The sequence below is a fragment of the Berghia stephanieae genome, chromosome 5 (assembly GCF_034508935.2).
Source record: "Berghia stephanieae isolate SIO BIC M18660-M18661 chromosome 5, UCSD_Bste_1.3, whole genome shotgun sequence".
NCBI lineage: Eukaryota > Metazoa > Mollusca > Gastropoda > Nudibranchia > Aeolidiidae > Berghia > Berghia stephanieae.
In genome coordinates, this window is record NC_088364.1 from 28,578,912 (window position 1) to 28,598,911 (window position 20,000).

Below are 20,000 nucleotides of genomic sequence, written 5' to 3' on the forward strand. Positions count from 1 at the left end.
ACTACTACTACTACTACTACTACTACTACTACTACTTGTCGCGTCTGTGTAGGAAAAGTGGCGAGTAGGTAAAGACAATAAATAGAAGTAAAGTATTTTCTCCAGATACAGGAGTCGCCTGGTGCCTCTTTCCCTGTTATAGATGGTTTAAGATACTAGCAACTCGACAGATAGTCATAAAGTTTTAAGTTTTAAATGAATACGTAGTAGTGGCAGCGGTGACACGTTATATAGGGATAGATCGGGTTCGTAAGATAAGTATTTAATCCCACCCAGAAATACTTTTAAATAAATCCATAGAATAGCCTCACACAATAACACGTTAACACATAATTAAACAAAAGTATAATAGTAAAGTTTTAATTAATTAAAGTTAGGCTATGGGTAAGTTAATTTTCATCCTCTCTCGGTCTGTTGCTCAAAATTGTATTATTTGTCCCTTATCTGTTTCGTAGAGGTGGGCTGTGATGGGTGGCGGGCATTCATTTGTCTATTTGCGGCAGAAAGGGTTGCTTTTGCCTGTTTAATTCATGGATGGGTTTCTTGGTCATTCTTTGGTTCTCCCATTCGGGCACTAGTGGATAACCAGATCTGCGAATACATGACTTCATGAATATCTCATCGGAATTGACCAGTCAAAACTCTTATTTAATATTCGAGGATGTGATTGGATCCTGCGTAATCGCCAGTATCGAGTATCTAAAATTCATGAACCTGATTGATCCCCGGCAAAGATTAAAAACTCCGACCATTTTGAGTCAAAAGAGAGATGCTTAGGCCATCTCGTTCTTTCACTCAGTTTTGACTCGAGACGTGGCCATACTGTTGTGATCAGTACTTGTATCATAGTTAGCGTTCTTAGTTCTTAAGTGTGTGTGTCTGTAATTGTACATGTATGTATGCTTTCAAATGAATGAATTGCATCTACATGAATTTACATTATATGTATTGATTCTTCTGCTCTTCTTTGCTTACTTCTTAAGTACTGATCACAACAGTATGGCCACGTCTCGAGTCATAACTGAGTGAAAGAACGAGATGGCTTAAGCATCTCTCTTTTTGACTCAAAATGGTCGGAGTTTTGGTCTTTGCCGGGGATCAATCAGGTTATAATAATAAATAATTATTTATTATTTATTAAATAATTAATAATTATAATATAAATCAGTCATATAAGCGGTAATCTAAGGTAGAATTGGATCGCTGGATTCTATCGGTATTATAAAACGTAGTTCAGAATGTGGGCAGTGTTAGGCGCGGCACGGCCCTTGTTCTCGGTAACGTCAATGGCGGGCAATACACTACGAATACATCTGACAACTTTCCGTGTCTCGGCTTGTCTGTAATTAATGCAGCGTTATAAAATTATATAGGTTGGCTTGATTATATTTTAGACAGGGTTATAAAATTATGTAGTTGGTGCTGTGAGCAAGTTATGTGTGATTGGAATCACTACACTACTACTGCTGCTGCTGCTGCTACTACTACTACTACTACTACTACTACTACTACTACTACTACTACTACTACTACTACTACTACTACTACTACTACTACTACTACTACTACTACTACTACTACTACTACTACTACTACTACACTACTACTACTACTATTAATACTACTACTACTACTACTACTACTACTACTACTACAACTACTACTACTACTACTACTACTACTACTACAACTACAACTACTACTATTAATACCATTACTGCTAATACAACAACTACATCATTCTCCACCCCCCACCCCCCCCCCCCCCCCCCCTCTCCCCTCTTTCTTTCCCACTCACAATTCTCATCAATCCACATAATATCTATCTCCATGCTGTCAAGCTTCCGTATTGGTGTGGAACCGGAAATATTATTGCCTCGCACCCCCAGTGCATCAGATCAAACATTACCTCCCACTAAACATCCATCGTTTCTACTAATCTTAAAATAGATTTGTTTTTCCTCCCTTTCATAACTTTACCGAACTCCGAAAAAAAATAACACAAGATTTGTTGTTTATTTCCCTCCAATTTTGGCTAGAAAATTCGTTCTTTATATATTGATCGACTAAAATGACCCTCGTCTTGTCAAAAACTTTCAAACCTGGGACTACTTATGGCAGAATTCTGCGGCAATGACAAAATGACATAGATAAGTTGTGATCCATCGAGCCATTCTGGTGTTACATCAGGATGAATCAGATAAAGAGTAATGATTAAAATTAACTCTCTCCTTACTGAACTTTTTACCCCAAAATGTCAAACCCATCCAACATTAAATTTGATTTTTGTGAAACTTTAACTCAAAAGGAATTCTTCATGCTGTACATAAATTGTTCATCAAAACAAACTATGAATTACAGTATCACTATAATGATAATTTTAAAAATCCATCAAATTTGTGCTGTACAAAAGAAATCGGGATGAGGAAAAAATGTAACAATGTGGCAATTTTTCTGTAGTTGGTAAGGACAGGGTTAATGAGTTAAAATGTTGAGTGAATGTTGTTTAAAAACTTCATTCATTCTTTTCAATTAAAGCATTGAATTATACTGACATATACTCTGACAAATATAAACACATAAAAAAATTTGGTCCTGAACTTCGTCATTCAAATTAAATATCGATCGATTAAAATGACCCTTATATTGTCAACAAAATAACACACACACACACACACACACACACACACACACACACACAATAAAAACAACTCCTTGAATTGAATTGGGGGATCAGAGAAATCTCCATTGAACTTAGGGAGTGCTCTACCAACTGAGCTATTGGGGAATCAGTAATGTTATAATATAGCAGGGTTTTTTTTTCTTAGAGGGTTAGGCATGGTCAGTAACCAGATAGGTGACTACCAATTGCTCATTTGTTTTTAGCCTGTAATTTGTATATTTGTTTTTTAGTTGTTGTAGTTGTTTATACTTGCTTGTTGTTGGTTTGTGTGTGTGTGTGAGTGTTTTGTTTTGTTTTTGTTTTGCTTTTTTTGTTTTTCTGTGGGGTTTTGGGGTTTGTTTGTTGTTGTTATATTTGTTATTTTTGGGGGGTTTTTCTATTTTTGTAGATAGCAACCAATATTATTCCACACTGCTCACATACTGATGTACTGATAAAATGAATTAAATACAATTATCTACTCGTATTTACATACTTTTCTGCGGATTCGCCGTGATCAGTGCTCTTCCTGGTGCTTTTTATAACCCCCCCCCCCCTTCCCTCCCTTTCCAATCAGGTTTTATGTAATCAAAGTTCCAGTTTATAAAGAATAAGTTGTCTGATATGCGCACGTTTTAAACTACCTATCTTACTATATCGGTTACCGCTTAAACCGGTCAGCTACTCATTCTGAGGCTATTGGGAAAAGGTGTGTAATGTACTTTACTCAAGGACACACAGTTGGAATCAGAGTTTTGCAATCACTGTCACCCAAACAGTCACTTACCATGTCCAACATCCCTTGACTGTGTGACAAGACGAGACGAGACACCTCAACTCTCGGCCACCAACATCACAATTACTCCTTGAATTCTGATAAAAATACTTTAGAATAAGTTTTAGAAAACCAGTGAACATACATACTAAATGCCATTCTTTTCTTTTTCCCTTGGCCAGAAAATTGGTGAAAAAAAATGCGGTATTTTCTCGTGGCCTAAAATATGAGATTTCCAAAAAAATGTTTGTCATTTTATGAAAATATATTCATTTTCCTCAATAAAACTGATATATAAATAAATCAACTCAACTTCTCACTATTTTTTTCAACAGTAGCATCTTAATCACGCCGAAACAACGTGTACTTATTTGCAGGTCTGATAACCCAATTTGTTGTGGTCTCATTGTTGTAATGAAAACTTGTACTCGTACTTTCAAACCAACGCAGAATATTATAGGATACTTTCACGGGTTTGGATTTATTAAATGCTTTTTTTTTTATCGAGCCAAATAACTCACGAGCTTGCGAGTGTGTGTGTGTGTGTGTATGTGTGTGTCCCGGGGGGGGGGGGGGGGGTTCGCCAGTAGAAGATTATTCAGATAGAATAAGTAATTGGTGGTGAATTTTAACGGTTTTGGATGCATGGCAGTGGTATCTTCGATTCGCCATTTGTGTTTTTCTGACTTTGAATTTGACTCAAAAAGGAAAAACGTTGGAATTTTATTCATACGCACTAACATGTCATTTTAAACTAACCATCAGCTGTCTTTTCAGAGTTTATTCAAGCCAATAAATTAAGCGAAAATATTCTGCAATCGTTGAATAAATATTTTATACCACGGGATCGAAGTATTATTCAAGGATTATGATTTTACTAAGTAATGATGGGTTTTCCAAGGAAAGGGGTTGAATAATGTCCATTACAACAATGCGAATGAGGCCTATAACTGCGTTAGGTTATGACACCTGCATATATGTGCACCTAGCCCCGAATTAAAACCAGATTGAGGCGGTAGATCACATTTGTGACTTTGTGGCCTTCTTGTGTGATACTCGCCTGCGGTATGGAAGGTTCGTACACCTCCCTGAGCGGCGCATAGTTGAGTATTTGGAAAGTCTCTTAACTTATATTCTCTCACTGTACTCCGGTGTAGAATGAGTACCTGGCCGGTAACATCGTTGTCGCTCTCGGAAAATTTTTTTTTTTGTGATATCGACTAATAGGTTCATGTCTAGTTCTACATGTCAATTGTTGCTCTTGGCTAGGAACGACATGTGACTATATTGCGCTATATGAATGCTCAAGTTTTAAACAAATGTTTATCTCTTATAATAAATCAATAGTCTAAGAGAATCCAAACTGTCTTAAAGTCCTAAACCTGAGACTTCTGATTTAAGAAAGTTGTACAAGTTGGTGGACAATCTGAATATCGATAGACATAATTAGGTAAAACGTGAGGGAGTAGAGACAGGTGAATGATAAAAGTCTGAAAAGGTGGACAGAAACAATGTCAGACAAAGCAGAAAGAAAGATATAATTTAAAAAATCATCCCAAAAGAATCGAATTTCAGATCTCTGTAACTTCTGTAGTATAATGGTAGGTCTGAGGTTTGATCCCCAATAATTGAGGCGGCCCGATTTTTTGCGATAGTATCTTTTTATTTTCTTGTATTTTTATTTTCGTTTTATCTGGTACTGTTTCATGCGCCCTTTTTCAGATTTCTGTGGAATAAGGTAAGATGTTTTGCACTGCAGAAAGTAGCTCGGAATCGCATATTGATTGGATTCGATCAAATGACTCTTCAGTGTAGGGTTATTGATTATGTAACTACATCTACATCGTTTATTGCTTGTGTAAAGTCATGAAAGAAAGAAAAATTTAAAAAGGAAGGACGGAAAATGAGAAAGAGAGCGGAAACTGATATATAGAAAAAGAGATATATTATACAGAGCGAGGATATCATGAACCGATACCGCTTATCCTGCACTTGATGTAAGCAAATCTCAAGTACCCAGTGCTTCATAGTAATATGCACCACTCATTGCAACTGGGAAAACCCGCATCACTCACCATCAAGCACTCGTTTTCGTCAATCCATCTCCCGCCCTTCAATAGGGAGGGGACGTATCACACTTTGTTGACATCAATGATGATTGGGATAAATATAGCCTGGTTCAGCGGGATGTTCTTTGCTTCGAACCCGAAAGGTACCGAGTTCGAATACCCTTGTGGTCTCGAGCAAGTCACTTCGCCCTAGCTCACTTTGCGCGCTGCACTGCACTGCGGCTGACGTCTGGATGAGCTCAGTTTTCCCTTAGAATAGACCATGAAGACAAATTTCCCCCTGGGTATAAATAAAGGGAATTTTTGTTTTATTTTATCATCATTTATAAATTATCATTTTAACCCTCTAACTGTGAGATTGAATTACTTCACAACTCAAAAAAGCAATCCTTTAAAACTATAAGGTCAGAGTTTTCTTTTTCTTATTCTTAATGTGTTTATACTATTAACGGACCGCAAAAATTGCTTGCTTTTATTTAGGAAAGACGCTCGTACTTTCCACCAGATCTAATAGACCCAGCTACCGAGTCGATGCAAGGTGGACATTGGACAGTGAGTTGGTAAAAAATACTTCACTGAAGTTAAGATTGATGCCGATTCGGTTGTTAGCTAGTCTCGTCGCAGCCATCGTTAACATATAGCCTGACTGTGGCCTTCGTAAAGTTATGGCCTGATACCGACCAAAAAATGACGTCAGAATGCCAGTCTTTTGACACAAAAGAAAACAAATCGTGAGTTGTATTCAATAGTTAGCCAATGAAATAACTTGTTTCCATGAGCTCTACTAACGACAACTCACAAGGCGGTGCAAAAACCAAATAATGACGTCATTTTTGATCAGTGTCAGGCTATAAATTTACGATGGCTACGGTCCAGTGCTCTACCAATTGAATTATCAGCATCGACATATTCTATTATAGATGTCGTTGGCTATCAGACATTGCTATTCCCTTTCAAATCATATGTTCCTCTGTGATAGATTGATTACAACCGTAGTTCAAAAACTGTTACAATTAGGTATAAATTACTCTTTTGACAAAAGTAGTCAGATATGAGGTTAGACAAAAAACGAACTCCGCGTGCAGTGAGATAATTTAGTAAAAGTGTTGTCAATCGATAGTTCGAAGTTCACAATTTAAAGTTTGTAACACCAACCATGATAGAAAATGAGAAAAAAAAATATTTATGTAGCACTGCCCAGGATTCGCCATGCTCAATGCACTTCACAATGCGGCTTTTTGGTAAGGTAGTCAGCTGCTAACCTATTTCGAATAGGAGAAAGAGTCCTTGCAGAAGAGTCTTTACTCACATTCTCTCACCGAACTGAGAACCTATAGATAGAACGAAGTTGACGTCACTCGGGTCTTTGTTAATTATTTTTTTTTATTTATTTATTATTATTTTTTTTTTTGTGGCATCCACGTTGATGAGTAATTCTCACTAAACTGTATTAACAAGATTATAAAAGTTCATGGTTTCACAGAGTTTTGTGTGTTGGTCCGTTATACTTCTGGATGGCAATGTTGTGAGCTTTTGGCCAAGCGCATACTATCTATAGGTAGAATGAAGTTGACGTCACTCGGGTCTTTGTTATTGCTTTTTGCCATCCACGTTTATGAGTAATTCTCACTAAACTGTATTAACCAGACGTTTAAGGTTACACATAGTTTTGTGTGTTGGTCCATTTTATTTCCGGATGGCAATATTGTGAGCTTCTTAGCCAAGCGCATACTATCTATACATTTCATCCGTAACACAAGTGTTCTGTCCATATATATAAGAACCTTACAGGGGTCATGTCTTAACCTTCGTGGAAGTCATAGGTTTGAGAGTTTTTGCCAAGATGAGGGTCATATCAATAAAATCTATATTAGCAGATTGAGTTTTATAGCCAAAATTTTAGATACGTGTTTTATTTCAAAGTACGGCAGAATACCGCTTTGAGCCGATTGGCCACAAATTATAGTGAGACGACCTCTGCCGAAACCACCAACCGCAAGATGCTTTTACTACTACAACTGCGGGCAATAACTTTATTTATTTATATTTGGCGCGTGGCCGGGCAGTCAAGCCAGAATATTATTATTATGATTATAATGGAGGTCGTGGCTACTACTAGTAACTCTCTACCGAGCAAGTTACTACTATTACTACTACAGACTGCTTTTCCAGTTCACGTCCACGCACTTTCTCTTCTATATTATATCTACGTTTTACGTTCAGTTTTCAGTGTTGTTATTATCCGTTTTTTCCCCTTTTATTATACATCGAGCGCTTAAATAATAAATGCCCTCCCATCAATGTGAAAATAAATTAAATCGACCAGGGGAAAACGAAGTTGTTATTTTAAGCGCGGTAGAGACGAAATCAATGTGACCAAACGGTATTAAGTCCGGGTGTTCTTCTTTATACGTACTATATATATATATATATATATATATATATATATATAATATATATATATATATATATATATATATTAGTCATACGTACGAATGACACGTGGGTCTAGTCAAAATTATACGAAGCTACAGCAGAGGACTGTAAAAAGTGATAAACAAATCTGTTAATTTTATTTGTTTGTCCATTTGGGTGTCGAGTCAATAATGTTCCATCGAGGATAATAGAAACTTGACAAAATTTATCGATCTGAAAAAAGAAATTCATATTACTGGTCATTTTACTTGAATATGACTTTTTTTTAACATGAGAATTTGTATAGCGTAATATAATATCCACCAAACGTGCTCAAAGCGCTTTTACAAGTTGTTACATATAGGATGAGACATGACGCTTTAAATGTGATGTTGCAATTTTATCCCCGGCAGAGAAAATTATGTTAACGGCGAAGTACTCATTTTACACCTGAGTATGGTGAAAGACTGTGAGTAAAGAGCCTTTTCCAAGGACTCAACTTTGCGCGAATGTCATACCACAAGACCACATAGCCGTACCCAGCGACACAATACGGTTTGATCAAGAGGGGCATTGCATACATTTGGATAGTCGTTAATTTGAGCGGAAATATCTTAACTGGTCAAAACCATGTAGAACGAGAATTAATCTCGATTTCTGAAGTGCTAATCTTGAACTGTAGAAATTACTTGCTATTCTATTGGATAGGACAGAAATCTATCACAAAGTAAATACTTTCCGACATATTGAACAGACCCAGATACACTTTCACAGCTGGATGGATAGGATTTCCAAGTGTTTTAAACCAAAATATATCCAATCTTGCCTCGGCAATTGAAAGCTAGTTTTTAAACATAAAAGACTGGAGGACAATCCTTTTCTAGAAACATCCCAACCCTCTGGAACAAACTTCTAAAAGAAATACGACATGCTTCATCGGAAGATATTCGTTTATAAACATGTTAAGTTAAGACTTTGTTATTTTCCAAATCGAATTGTTGGTTCCCCTGTAAAGCGAGCTGAGCACTTCTTAGTGATATGGAAGTGGGTTCAACAAATATTATATATTATTATTGTGATGACATAGAACAAATTGCAGCGCAATGAGTCGAAATGATAGGCAAACCAAACAACCTTAAAAACGTTTTTGATGAAAATTTATCTATGAGCAAGCAGATCATTGATCTCTGCAAAAGCATATATTTCGAGCTGTCAAAAATAAAATCAATTCGGAACTATCTGACAACCAACGTCACAAAACAGCGCATGGTTTCTCTAGTACTGTCTAAAATGGACCATTGTAACATACTTCTCTTTGGTCTTCCCGAAGAGAGTCTCATAAAGCTACAGTCTGTTCAAAATTCAGCTACTAGAATTATATTAATGAGAAGAAAACTGATGACCACGCTACCGCCCCCCCCCCCCCACAAGCAAGCACGGATTGGATATGATATATTATTTCTGACCCGACACCTCCTTATGGAGCTCCAGCGGCACCACATTGATAATCGTACCAAATAAAAATTCAAAACCTTTCGGTGAACGCTCTTTCGAATTTTTTGGCCCAAAAGTCTGGAACGCTCTGACCAGGCAGATCAGAGAAAAGCAAACAATGGAAACATTCAAAGGGCATCTTAAAACATTCTTATTCGAAAAATACTTTTACTCATAGCTCTTATTTTATAATCATGTAACCTGTGCCACGCTGATTATGCTGTGTTTTATAATTGTATAATTGTTCAATGAATTGTGTTTTCATTGAGATGCAATTGCATAGAAAGCGCTATACTAAATGTACATCATTAATATTATTATCATCATTATTATTATTATTATTATTATTATTATTATTATTATTATTATTATTATTATTATTATTATTATTATCATTATTATTATTTATTATTATTCATTATTCTATCATCATCATCATCATCATCATCATCATCATCATCATCATCATCATTATTATTATTATTATTATTATTATTATTATTATTATTATTATTATTATTATTATTATTATTATTATTATTATTATTATTATTATTATTATTATTATTATTATTATTATTATTATTATTATTATTATTATTATTATTATTATTATATTATTATTATTATTCTGGGTGGGGATCCTGACCTCCCATAGCGGGCAGGGAGGTACATACTGTGTCTTCTATCCCCATATATCTATTTTCCAACATGCTTTCTGTCTTTGTCTTGGAATGAGATTACTTGGTTTCTTTCCTGGCCCTGGTCAGGGTCCTTGCCGGGAGGGAAACAGTCAAGTGCATAGTTATTGTTTTGGGAGATGATATTTTTTTCCTTGTAAATCATCTCTGTTATGCATTGTATTATGCTTAGTTTGCATATTATATTATATAATTTGTAAGCATTTGAGTGTGTTCCTCTTAGTTCGGGCCTGTGCTTGTGTCTGGATGAGACTTTTAGGTGATCTCAAACTAAGTACTTTGATAGTGTGCTCTTGGAATCTACATCTGTTTCCTATTTGAACCAATTCCCCTTTGTCTCACCTTTTCTTTTGTGCTTTAATTGTAATTCTAGAACTTTTACTATCCCATTATCTTCCTTTTTACTGGCGCTTATATGACCTTAATGTGTTGCAAGCGCCGTAAAACCATTAAAACAAACAAAACATATTATTATTATTATTATTATTATTATTATTATTATCATTATCATTATTATTATTATTATTATATTATCATTATTATTATATTATTATTATTATATATTATTATTATTATTATTATATTATTATTATTATTTATTATTTATTATTATTATTATTATTATTATTATTGTTGTTGTTGTTATCACAAAGTCGTATAATGAAAAGAGCGTTGGACCGGAACGATAAATAGATTTTTTTCTCTTCCAGTCATCATAAAAGCAATAAAACAAAACTGGAGCACCCAGGAGGACCTTTATATTTTATAGGTGTAGATAGTTTAATTCCCTTTCATCCAATTCTATCGGAAATGCATGGCCTCTAGAATAGTGTTCTATATTGTGTTATAATATGTCCAAAAATTTGAAGGCCCACAATTCTTATAAACGTTATGCTTGCCTGCGGTAAAGAATAGTTTGGCGAAACATACTCATTTTGCAACTTCCAAACTCATTATATTTTTTCTTTTGTTATTGTTGTTTTTGTTTGTTTTGTTTTTTTCATTAACCCTCTCCTTACCAACTATAGGAAAATCGTCACATTTTTCTTGTTCAAATTTCTTTTGTACATCATAAAAAATTAAACGTGTGTTGTAGAGCATATTTTGCTAAAGAAATTATATATTGCAAGAACTTACTGCTATTGTGTTTGAGTGATAAAACATCTATTTTTGTGTTAGTTGGGTGTGAAGTTTGAGGGGAAATCCTAAAAATGGCTGGTAAGGAGGGAGTTAACCGAGCTTGGCCTAATGAAATTGAAATCAGCTGATCCAATCACCACATAAAAATTATACCTCTTGGCAATTACTCGTCTCTCTGCCACGACCACCGCCGTCGACGGTTGCCCGTGTGATTGTGACTAGAAGCGATCACCACCGATCCACCACTTTACTGACTAGCCAAAACCACCTCTTGCCTCCGCTGATACCAAGAAAAGGAAGAAATATTGAGGAAGGTTGATGCCGCTCTCTTCTTCTTCCCTTTCCGTGTCTCGTCGTAAAGCGCGATATGCTTTGGTAGACACAGTGACTTGGATAGATAGATAGATCGATCTATCTTTCAGGTTGTTGCACCGGTCGGTCCAATAGATAAAATATATAGACACACGCGGTCCATTCAACGCTCTAGCCACTGCGTCAACCACTTAATAGATAATAATATGAGATCAAACGGTGACAGTCATTCAAGAAAAGTTGTGGACTGAGTGGACGTAAAGACTGACATTACGTGGTCTGGATAAGATGGTACTACTGACACAGGCTTCTGTGTGTGTATGATATGTGTGCTTTTGGTGTGTTGATAGTTAATTGAATTTTATAGATTTAATCACAAGATAAATTATTCTTGGATGTACGTTTTTTTATCTTCTGGTTATTTAGTGACTAAATGGTGTGTACGGATTATGTTTTTCTATTGGAGTGAGCATCGCTTTTATTTTTATCATTTACTTGTGGCATGGTGATATAGTGTAGTAGCTAAGAATAAAAATAGTAGTAGTAGGAGTAGGAGTAGTAGTAGTAGTAGTAGTAGTAGTAGTAGTAGTAGTAGTAGTAGTAGTAGCAGTAGTAGTAGTAGTAGCAGTAATTGTAGTAGTAGTAATGATAATAATAATAGTAGTAGTAGTAATAGTAGTAGTAGTAGTAGTAGTAGTAGTAGTAATAGTAGTTGTAGTAGTTTTGGTGGTGGTGGTTGTACTATTACTACTACCACTACTACTACTACTACTACTACTTCTACTACAACTACTACTATTACTACTACTACTACTACTACTACTACTACTAGTGGTAGTAGTAGTAGTAGTAGTAGTAGTAGTAGTAGTAATGGTGTAGTAATGTAGTAGTAATGTAGTAGTAGTAGTAGAGTAGTAGTAGTAGTAGTAGTAGTAGTAGTAGTAGTAGTAGTGTATGAGTAGTATAGTAGTAGTGTCATTGAGTAGTAATGGAGTAGTAGTATAGTAGTAGTAGTAGTAGTAGTAGTAGTAGTAGTAGTAGTAGTAGTAGTAGTAGTAGTAGTAGTAGTAGTAGTAGAAGTAGTAGTAGTAGTAGTAGCAGTAGTAGTAGTAGTAGCGGTAGTAGTAGGAGGAGGAGGAGGAGGAGGAGAATGAGTAGCATTAGTAATGGTAGTAGTGTTAGTAGTAGTAGTGTTGGTAGTAATGGTAGCTGTAGTAGTAGTAGTTGTTGTAGTAGTAGAAGTAGTAGTAGTAGTAGTAGTAGTAGTAGTAGTAGTAGTAGTAGTAGTAATAGTACAACCACCACCACCAGTAGTTGTTGTAGTAGTAGTGATAGTAGTAGTAGTAGTAGTATTTGTTGTTGTGGTAGTAGCAGTAGTAATTGTAGTAGTAGTAGTAGTAGTAGTAGTAGTAGTAGTAGTAGTAGTAGTAGTAGTAGTAGTAGGAGGAGGAGGAGGAGTAGCATTAGTAATGGTAGTAGTGTTAGTAGTAATAGTGTTGGTAGTAATGGTAGTAGTAGTAGTAGTAGTAGTAGTAGTAGTAGTAGTAGTAGTAGTAGTAGTAGTAGTAGTAGTAGTAATTGTAGTAGAAACAGCAATAGTAGTTATTGTTGATTTAGTTGTTATAGTAGTCGTAGTAGTAGTAGTACTGGAGGAGGAGGATGATGATGATGATGATGAGGAGGAGGACGACGACGACTATGACGATTCATATTGCTTTTATAGTGTTAATGGCATTATGGGAAAAAAGTTCCAGACCTAAATTGGGCGTTCCAGCCAGCTGTGTAATAATATGTAGTGAGGATGAAGGAGGTTTAGTGGTGATTGTGTTTGTGAATACCAATAATAGATAGTGTCGATGCCTTCTCTGTGACAGGGAGATCGATTAATCCTGCAATGCATATGTCGATAGAGATACCAGTACCTTTGAAGGTGCCGTCAAGTCTTTGATTGATGATTACATCTATTAACATCACATTAATGTTTCTGTTTCTGACATCAAAGTAAGGAAAGGGCATATAATTATGTTCTAATGCAGATTTGAATTCGAGGTCAGTTAGTTATCAGTCAAATTTTGAAGTCACTCTGATTTGTCAACGTGGTGTTTTGTTTCTTGGGGGGTTTTTTTGGACTTGTTTTATTTTTATTTTATTTTATTTTTTTATTATTTTTTTTTTTTGGGGGGGGGGGGGGTTGTTGTTTTTTCTAAACACGTTGTAACCTTTGTCTTATTTTAGAACTTCACTTAATATTTCCATTAATCATTTAGGTAACATAAAGAATATACGTATCTCTTTCGTTACCTACTTATTGTTCAAAGCGCGTTGCATTTGCCGTGTTTAGAGAATCTGTAAACAGTTCTATCTCATACAGACAGCAAAACAAAGGGATTACCTTTTAAACACCAAATAATGTATGGCTGGATAAAAAGAACACCTACAACAGTTTCAAAATTTATAAAATATTTTTTCACTTGACGTTTCGGGCTCATAACCCTTCATCAGCCGACAACGAAAATACTTAAATTGGCATTACCTTACGAAGAATCCAGCAAGACTGTAGAATTAGGTAACGATAATTTTTCCTATCTATCTGGATTCTGTGTAAGATATTGCATTTTTAAGTGTTTTTGTTTTTGACTAAAAAATTGTTTTGAGCCCTTGACGATTCACAATGTTATTTCGCGAAACTGACATAATATTCATTTTGCTCCATGCTTTTATCAGTCCACAACTTCTAGTAACAACACTGTTTATAAAGTTTGCCACAACGTATTATTGAAACGCTGTTGTTCTCTTGACCTTTCACGTATAATTTGATTTTATGGTTTGACACCCGTGTCTCGCTGTGTCACAACAGCAGCGTTGATGTTATCGGGACTTTGTGACTTGGTAAATGTCAATGTGACAACAGTAGCTCTGATTACTGCTGCACTAGATGTGCAACTACTAAATTGCAAAAATAGGTTCCATTCACTTTCTGTTCTATGTTACATACAGCAATAGATAATATTATTCATGGCTTATCTAACGAATTCAGTCCTTTAAAAATCGTTAAACAGTCTGACAGTACAAAACACTACGAATTCAGTTGGTTAGAAATAGTAGCGGATTGGTTTGGATTCTTTATTCTTTATGTCATAGAGAATAACCTGGGAATTAGAAGAAACATAATGGGACTCTATAGATGCTTTGTAGTTTGAACATTTAAATATATGAAAATGTATGAACTGAGTTAGCTATCAAACATTCGAAGGAGCACTACATTTGGCTTTTACAGTGGTCGACGAGTGATTTATCTGCAGCAACTGTGTGCATCCATGTGTTAACACTACCCAACTGTCAAATGTACATGGGTATGTGATATAGATCACACATACCATATCGTGTGACATAATGTTTTAACATTTGCTTTGTAGAAATATTGTCGATGAATAAGTTACGAGTGAAATACGATATTTCATTTTTAAGGTGCGTTATTTGAAATGCGTAGGCTGTTAATTATTCACTTTATTGAAATAAGACAGTGTTAAAGAATGTGGAGGAGTTGGTGAGGGATTGAAGAGCTGGGGTGTGTGGGGAAGAGGAGATAAGAGTTTCAATGGTCGGTAGGGAGGGACTGAAATTGATGGGGTTAAGGAGGGGAGGGGGGGGGGGGGGGGGGGTCCGTTATACACTAGCAACACCACATTCCAACAAGCAAAGCAATCTTAATCTATTTGATCAAGAAGGACTTGTTCTGTTTTCGTCCACGCCTAGTTAGATACACAGTTTATTTGGGGGTATTAGGCTATGCCCTATCTACTATTCACCCCTGACCATGTGTTGATAAGTGGCTTTTCATTCACAAAATCCGTCACACTGTTTTCATAGGGTTCCGGTCCGCGTCCGCTTCTAGCACGGGAAACGGGAGGTTTAATGCATTGCATTAGATAGCGAGGGAAACCAACCTTGCATTACCTTTTAAGAACTAATTAATTTGTGTCGATTGTAATAGTGACTAGTTTTGGTTGGAATTTAGAATTTGCAGGTCACTTGGTACCATATTTCTTCCAATCACGTGACTGTTAATAACATGTTTTGAATAGTTTCCTCGGACATTGAGGCATGATGATTTAATTCATAGAGCAGAAAATGGGGAAAATGGAGCATCTTGTCCGCTAGCAATGTTTTGCTCGACTTCTCTTTCGCTTCTTTGTCGTAAGGCCTGAGACGCCTCGACTGCTTTGCTAACGGCTAATAGTTGAGATTATTTATGGTGTTAGACATAACGGTATTTCACCCTATACTAATCTACAATGACAAAACACGTTTTTTACTTAGGCCAAGTAACATTTCTTCATATATCCAAGGGTCAGAGAGAACATCCCACTTGTCAAAAATTCTTAAAACCGGGGCTTCAAAGCAGTCTCGAATTTAGGAATTTTCGACAAGTTGAAGGATCTACTTAAATTATTGATATTTGAACCAAAAATGTCTGACAAAAACGATTTTAAAAAGTTGTTTTGTCAGCATACGGCAGCCTATTTATTGTAGATAAGGATTTCGTTGTTAATAACAAATTTGTCAGACAAAATACGTGTATGCATTTCGCTCTAGGGTTTGATTCCTCCTCAAAGCTGTAATGCTTTATTAAAATGAAATATAGCATTAAGTAGATTTATATTTAGACAAAGGCTCAAAATTTCTAGATCCGTTAAAGGCCTGTCTTGACTTTCATCGTGTGGTAATATGTTCGTGTTCGCAATTTGAAGCTGCAGTGTGTGAATCTTCTTTGGATTATTGTTTGTGTAGATTGTGAAATCAACATTCATGGAATACCAAGTTTGGTGTGTAAAAATTCCAATTTTGGTGTGTAGAGTAAGATAAGATGATGAATGACTTTATATAAAATACGTAATTAAATGTTGTTTTATTTCATTTAATGTTTATATAATTTATTCTATTTTGTCATTATATATAGTGAAACGTCTATCTATGAATTGAAATCCCGGATTTTAACACTGCGTTGGAATATATACATGATTTACATCACCTGAGAGAAATACACCATGCAGTGCCCTGTATGGATAAGCGACGGTGCCATGTTCTCACAACTTTTATTTCGGCCTGTTAATTGGAGAAGTGCCGGTTCCTGATTATAAAGTTAATAATCTGAAACAAACGATATCTGCTATTGTCATTACATCGTTAGAAGCTACAAGGAGTTAGTCTACGGAATCTTCTTATCACTTACCATATATATTTATATATAAGATTATCATCGGTATAATATCTTCACGGCCATCTTTGTGTTACAAGTCTTTCTTCATAACGACGAGTTTAATAAGTTAAATCATAAAATTTCCAGGAAAGGAACACCATTTTGTGATCACATGATCAGTACGACGAATTGGGTGTTATAATGTGTTGGTGCCGGATAGAGCTTGTTCTGTCAGGCCTGTTGGGTTTGCTATGCGTGGTTCATGTTGTCAGCGGAATGTGTGGGCAGAATTTTACCTCGACGGCATTGGAATCTGATGTCATCATCCAAGGAAGGGTTCTTAACTTCTCCAATGCCAACAGGGAAACGGGTTTATACTATGCCAAGATTACGATCAGAAATCCTATACTTAAAGGAAAGAAAATTATCAAAAAGATGGGGAAGGAGGCAGAGATTTTAACGTTAGGTCCGTTTAAGAAAAAACGGGACGACCATGGTTGTTTTGGTCCTGTTAAAAAAGGTAAACAGTACATATTTTTGTTGAATAAGGGGAGAAAAGGCAGTCCTGTAAAGTTTATTTTGCAATCTCTTCCCAAAAGAAGGACTAAAAAGGAATACAAACAATTGAGGAACGTTCTCTGCAAGACTGCCAATATTTGTAAAAAAAAGAAATGTAAGTTGATTTTTATTCATTTTCTCCTAAGAGCATGTGATTGTAACACTATTTTTATTGCTAACCCTTCTAGATAGCTTTTGATATTGACAATCCATCTTGTCTACTCCTCCCAGTATATCTACTGATCGATCTGTTTGATTCCCAAAATCGATTGAACCATGGAACCATTCTTTTTGTGTCTCCTTAACACAACTCTCTCTCTCTCTCTCTCTCTCTCTCTCTCTCTCTCTCTCTCTCTCTCTCTCTCTCTCTCTCTCTCTCCTTCTATCCATATATCCTTTCCACCCATTCATAAATCCTTTTCTTTTCTATCTCTATCAACGATTTCCTATACATATATGTCATTTTATTTTGTTGCTTGGTCCGATGTTTCAATCTCTATTCATAATATGTAATATGTGTCAACCTGTCATATCACCACTTTCAAACAACTTTTGTATGGTAACACAGTATTCCATTATTCTTATTTCACTACGATGTCAATCATGGAGTATTCAGCAATGGCTACAAAACGTGATATCACCTAGTGTTTACTCTTGAAATTTCAATGACTGGTACACATTGTATCGTTATCTACACATCCATTTTATTCTGAATGACAGATAGATAATAAGTGGATAATAAATTACGAGTATTTACATTAAAATGATTGAATCTAATACTATAACAAAAGTTATCTATTTAAATTCGGTTAGTCCATAGTTCTCAAGGGCTCCATTCGCGTGCGTGTTGTGTGTTACCCTGTTGAAAAGATTTATCTTCGGGGTTAAGCAGTGAATTGCCGTTCTCTGGAAAAACACGAATGCATTTAAACATTTGGCCAGAAAACTGGTTTTTCAAATTATATCGATCGATTAAAACGACCTCGTCTTTGCAAACACTCTCAAACCTGGAACTTCGCGAAGTCCCAGGTTTGAGAGTTTTTTTCCAAATGGGGGTCATTTTTATCGATCGATATTTAAAGGACGAGTTTTCTGGCCAAATTTTTTAATGCGTGTCTTACAAGAGTACCACAGTTAACTGGTTAAAGGTGAAAAGTTTAGTTATATATTTTGTACAAGTTTCCGCCCATCCAGACGTGTCCTGTCATATGTCAGGCTTTGGACGGCTTTATACTTAATTAGACTAAACCATCGGGGACCTCTTGTAATATGGAACAGTAAGTAAGGGAAACAATATTTATTATTGGCGCTTACTATTTCTTACGGCTCACCTGGACTCACACACCTTTCACCTTTTCTAAAGCGATAATAAGCCTCATCGGTCGGCTGCTGGACCATATTATAGCCCGAACAGCAGGTAATGGACCAAGCATTAACATAAGTACTATCCAAAGGGTAGCGAGCAATTGATATTGTCCGCTTCACTCTACAAAAAACCTGGATAAACTCCGGCTCCATGGACCTAATGTTTCTGACGGACTCCTTTTTTAAAAGAAAGTTTTTAGGTCAAATCCAAAACAAAAGAGTTTTTGTCATTGTAGAAGTCCCTTGGTATCATTATCTTATTCCATGCTTGAGTGATATATATATATATATATATATATATATATATATATATATATAATATATATATATATATATATATCGATGGTCGGCGGATCGAACCTCTGAAGTCTCGATTTTCACGATCGGCGGATCAAAACTCAGAAGTATGTAGACTTCAGAGTTTTGATCCGCCGATCGTGAAAATCGAGACTTTCGAGGTTTGATACGCCGAACATCGATATGTTAAATGTGATTTTCAAAAACAACAAAGTTGTGACGACTAAATACTTAATAAATAGTAAATAAGGCAAAAGACAACCTCATTGTTGTCACTATCCTCTTTCTTTTAATATAAAAATAATGGGAAAAAGATAAGATCCCATAACGTTAAAATGTGTTCTCGTGTATTTATGGCATTAATGTTTATACACACATACTAGACGCATGATCAGGGACGGCTGGTAATAATGGGCAGGGTGGGCAAATACCAGCCTGTTTTTTCAAGTTATATGCTGTATTACCAGGTCTAAAATAATCAAATTTAAATTAGATAATTTCAAAAGTTACTACTTAAACTTTATACTTCGTACTGAAATCAATTTGTGTGTATTTTTAATAGATTGCGAATCACCATGCATCCCGTAATGCATAAACCAGGATACGCTCCTGTTTCTTTTTTATCACACCCCCCCCCCCCCACTCCGCCCACATCGTCATCTCATCGTTACGTCGCCTGACGGTGAACTAACTCCGATTTTTGCTGTCTGGCCTCTCTAGTACTAGGTCGGGCTAATTCAAATGAGCCCACCTTATTAACCAGTGAAAACTAAATAGAGATTTTGGCAAACGAACTTTTTCTTATTTATTGCCTTACTTGTGCTGGTACCATTGATGTAATGACTTTGGGAATGTTCCAGTATTGAATTAAATTTATTAATTTACTAATTTTATATCAATTTAGTATTAATTGGTGTTGTTTTTATATATTTGTTTATCCATTTAAACTTTTCTTTTTTTTCTCGTTTTCTTTAGTGCTTCTCAAAACTCATTTATTTAAATTGTTTTCTTA

At 35.6% G+C, this 20,000-nt stretch overlaps 1 protein-coding gene across 5 annotated transcripts in view; it reads left to right on the forward strand.

Annotated features, from left to right (window-relative positions):
* The window catches only part of LOC144972707 (uncharacterized), a 202,466-nt gene that overhangs the window by 46,842 nt on the left and 135,624 nt on the right, over nucleotides 1-20,000 (forward strand). Inside the window, exons 1-2 of one of the 5 annotated variants that reach the window (XM_078914250.1) lie at nucleotides 11,501-11,859; nucleotides 16,529-17,441. The exons of 1 other annotated variant lie outside the window; for it this stretch is intronic. In XM_078914250.1, the coding sequence (XP_078770376.1) occupies nucleotides 16,970-17,441 (472 nt within the window). In that variant the 5' untranslated portion in view covers nucleotides 11,501-11,859; nucleotides 16,529-16,969. Of the gene's footprint in view, nucleotides 1-11,500; nucleotides 11,907-16,528; nucleotides 17,442-20,000 lie in introns of those variants that run through there. 3 more of the 5 variants (XM_078914253.1, XM_078914252.1, XM_078914251.1) reach the window with 3 other exon arrangements.